General features: G+C 27.3%; 1 protein-coding gene across 1 annotated transcript in view; it reads right to left on the bottom strand.

Annotated features, from left to right (window-relative positions):
• Positions 1 to 4,650, bottom strand: part of LOC108688868 (protein tyrosine phosphatase domain-containing protein 1-like) — a 19,188-nt gene that overhangs the window by 6,146 nt on the left and 8,392 nt on the right. The window contains exons 5-7 of the mRNA XM_018195394.1: positions 2,196 to 2,414; positions 1,394 to 1,590; positions 612 to 734 (exon numbers count right to left, since the gene is read on the bottom strand). Coding sequence (XP_018050883.1) covers positions 612 to 734; positions 1,394 to 1,590; positions 2,196 to 2,414 — 539 coding nt within the window. The remainder of the gene's footprint in view (positions 1 to 611; positions 735 to 1,393; positions 1,591 to 2,195; positions 2,415 to 4,650) is intronic.

The raw sequence follows: 4,650 nt of genomic DNA, 5'->3' as shown, positions 1-4,650 counted from the left end.
TAAATTATTTAATAAAAATTTTAATAAAATATTAATGTAAAACACTAATAAATAAATAGCAAAATAATAGCGTCAATAAAATCTAATAAGAGATTTATAAATAATGAAAAAAAGATAAAAAATTTTAAGCCGGATAATTAAAAATTTTATGGAAAGTATATTATAATTTTATTTAATATTTTGAATACACACTATATATGTAGTCATATATTTTTTTTATTAATTCAATTTTTAGACAAATACTTATAAATAACATTAAATTAAAAAAATGAGAGAAATATGCTAATATCGTTAAACCAGAGAAATGGAAGATTTAAGTCTTAAGACGGTATTCATAATCCGTTTTTAGAATGTCTTAAGTAATGGCTTAAAACGCTAATGCGGCCTTCTGATTGGTTCGTGACATCTCAAAGACAGAACTTAAGATGGTCTTAAATATAAGAACTAACTATAAATACTGGCTTTAGATCTTTGATTTAAAAAAAGCAGTGTTTCTGTAGACTGAAATTTATGCATCTACATACATCTCATATGATCATACATTCAAAAAAGCCATGATAACTGCAGGGGATGCAATTGGGTCAAGTGCACTGCACGAAAAATCGATTTACCAGCATGACAGTGAATGGCCACTCTTCCTTCTTGCACGGCAAAGGCCACAACCTTGACCATGTCCAAAAGTTTCCCCACCGTGGCGCTACCATAATCCTTTAGGGCGAAATTATAATAATAAACTGCAACAGATTTTCACGTGATCGGTAACTGAGTTTGATGCTAAAACTTTCCTGTGGTAATAGGATATAAGTGACAGCAAAATTATTTTGGAACATTTTCTTCCTCTCTATAGATATACACTTTTGCTGCATTGCATGTTATATTGTGAAGCTCTTCGATCTAACTGGTGGTTGTTAGGATCGAGGGAGAAACGCTTTCACGATTCTACATGCGTTTAACACAAGGACAAACTCCCTTTCTATTTTCATTATTATCCTTGCTAATTTAAAAGTAAAACTATTGTCATTTTATTTCGCTATTATTATTATTTAGTTTAGATATTATCACGTAAATGCGAAATACAATAACGTAATATTGATTTAAGTAAATAGCTTTTTAAACAGTGCATTACTTGTAATGTACTGATAGTGGGGATTTTCATTGAAACACTAACATTGCTTTGATTTATCCGTAAATAAAATAAGTATTAAAAAAAAATAATAATAATAATAATAATTTAAAAATTCAGAAAAACTATTAAGTTACAAATTAGCTAGACTAGATTTGATTTGTTTTTATTTCAAAAATATAAAAAATAGAATCAATATTTTTTATAAATTATTCTCGATGATTAAAAAATAAACATTGCAAACTTTCAGTAAATATTTTTAATACTTACTGTTATTTTTCATAAAAATGTTAGGATCATATGTAAAACCGCTCTCTTCTAGCGAACCACCACAACTTGCGTGTTCGCCTGGTGTTTGCAGATTTATTATGGTTTTTATATTCCACCCTTGAAATTGGGCAATTATGTCTTTTTTTATTATCTGTGCAGTATTGGGTCGTGCCATTGCAAGGACATCATCAGTTACCCTAAAACATTTAAATGATTAAACTATTTAGATCAAAAACTGATAACGATATACAATAACAAGTTTCTGACTATAATGTTAATTATTTATGTCGATGCAACAAAGGGGATATTAATGTACCAAATATATGTACATTTAAATAAATCAAATTTAAATAAATATTCGGTGCTGTTGCAGTTGAGCGATACTTCAACAGAATAATAAAATATACAGCAAAAATATACAGCATATGTCTTTACATCGATATAAATTATTGAACGAGTTATAAATATTGCCGAGTGATATTTAGAATAATTCAAGACTATGTATAGAAGCGAATGAATACATATTTATCAAATAATAACAAATGATAGTTGGTTATTATTCACGGTAGTTGATAATTGATATTTTCTAAACTTACAAAAGTCTAAACTTACAAAACATTGATCAAAGTTATTTTATTAATAATTTATTAAAAAATAGTATTTAGTAAAAAATAGTAGTATTTATTAAAAAATATTGGCAAATTATTTATTATTTTTGCTCATTAATAATTATTAATCATTTAATAATTACTTTTTATTTTCGTTATTCAATTAAACTTTAATGAATAACTTTAGTGCTCACCAATGCGAAAAGATGTTCTGTATTGCCATGTGGACAGCCGGCCAGGCTTTTGGATTTTCATACTTGCATCTGGATCCGCCGCAAAAAATAGCACACTGTATAGCTTGTGGTGTGAATCTTCGCAAATTTTCCGAAAGTTTATTGTATCCCGCCTGAATCTGGCAGGCATCCGTTTGTCCTCCTTGAAGTCCTGCTGGTACCAACGAGCTTACATCCATTCTACAATCGAATAAAAATTTAGATAGAAACGATAGTAATTCACTTTATAAAAAATTTAGAACAAGTTCCAAAATCTACGGTAAATTTATAAACTTTAAGAAAAGGAGTTTTGAGAGCCTACAGCATTTTTATTACATATATATTTTGGCATGAGTAACGATTGTGCGTCGATATATCATCCTTCCGGATGCGTTTCATCTAACATAAAGTTACAATGTTCTCTTGTAAAATTATGTATTAATTGCAACACAAATTTTTATTAACGGTTAAAGAAAAAAAATTTTTTTTAATTAAATATGAGTGTAAATAATGTGAAATATTGTGTAATATATATACATTTGCGAAAATATTCACATCCTTTTCATCCATCTCATAGCCAAGCACGAAAATAACGATTGTTTTTATTAATCACTCTCGTTTATCTATCATGGATTTAAATACACGCGATGCGAATTTAACGTATTGTCTAATGTAAAAAGAAAAAAAAAGTAGTTAACACGGTAGGATAAGCACATAGCGACTGGCAGTTCCGCTACCATAACATCGCTTTATCTGTTATTGAATCGCAAGAGTTGCGCGTGCGTCAGGCAAGGTAGTAAATCATATTGTCATTCTTATATGTACAGCATTTGTACGAATATTCGAAGTGCTGTAAACGTGTAATTTAACACACGATACTAAGGTGCATTCACCTTTCGGTGCATGACATTAAAATAGAATTAAGATTGCATGAGATACCTTTTTTTTAAATCTTTCAGGTACATAAATTTTAATTAAAATCATTAGAATATTTATTATTAAGAAATTATTAAAATATACAATAAATACTTAGAAAAACATTTAATGCTTATTACACACACATACATTGTTAATAAATATTTCTATATCTTTCAATTTAAAAACAATATCAGTTTTTTCTATACACACACCGTGAATATTGTTTAATTTAAAATTTTGAATAGGAAATACAGTTTTTCAATCCAATTTCATCCAAGTGAATCTAATTGAATTCAATTGAATCTAATTGAATTTGGATTAAATCCAATTAAATCCAATTGTAAAAAAGTTTTCGTATTTAAAATATGTATTCGAATAAAATTTCAATCCATTTTAATCCATTTTCGTTTACTAGAGTGATCATTAAGATATTAATTATCAATTCAATAAAGAACAGGCCGCTCCTCGGACTAGCATGTCTTATATTGGCACTAATCATTTATTTATTTCATCCGCTATAATTTTTAGATCAATCAAGATAAAAATCAAATATCATATTAAGGGGACGGGAATGGAGCGATGACTGAATCCCCAATGTGCCGAATATTCCGGAATAGTAAAAGAATCATTATAGAATGTGCCAATGTTGTTAAAAGTTGAAATGTTTAGAATATTGCATGAACATTTCTTGTATATCATGAAAATCGCGAGCGAGCGAGCAGTGTATATATATATATATATATATATATATATTTATATTTATATGCATATCTCCACAGAAAGAGACAAAAATAATCGATTTTACTCGGTTAATTTCTTATACGGTTTGCGACTCTATTATAGAACTGATTTCATCTGATAATCGCAAGAATTTCTGTTTGAATTTCTGAATTCTTGCATTACGAATAAATGCAAGAATTTTCGATTCAAAAATTTTACTTCTCTAAATTAATTTATATATGCTATGCACGTAATTGTTGCAAATTTTCGCTATTCGACAATGATATTTTGGTAATTCGTAACAATTTTATAATAGTTAAAATTTTAGTTATCACGAATCATCACGTTATCATTGTCAAAATGCATATTGGACATTTGCAATAATTATGCATATATAAGAAGTAAAATCTGTAATATCAAATGTTTTTTATTTTTTTTAATACTAAAATAAAGTATAGAAGTGCATGCAGCTCAAATTACTGTAACAGAACCGGCACAAATATACATCTTTAGAAAATTAAGTGAAGACCTGAAAGTGCATTACTTATACTTTATTAAATCATTACAACTTGTTCAAAAAATAGTAATGATTAAAAAAAATCATTTTAGAAAGAAAATGTTATCTATATTTTACAATTAAAAAAAATTGCAAAAAAATTTGTTTTCTTTGTTCACATTATCAAAATTGAAATTTTTCACAAAGATAAGCAATTTTCAATTTGCTTCTTTTTAACGATAATTTTAAATAATCGCTTAATTTTTTTTAATAGTGTACATATATATACATACATATATATAC

This window comes from Atta colombica, unplaced genomic scaffold, assembly GCF_001594045.1.
Source record: "Atta colombica isolate Treedump-2 unplaced genomic scaffold, Acol1.0 scaffold243, whole genome shotgun sequence".
NCBI classification, from domain to species: Eukaryota; Metazoa; Arthropoda; class Insecta; order Hymenoptera; family Formicidae; genus Atta; species Atta colombica.
This window is presented reverse-complemented; position numbering and strand designations above follow the sequence as displayed.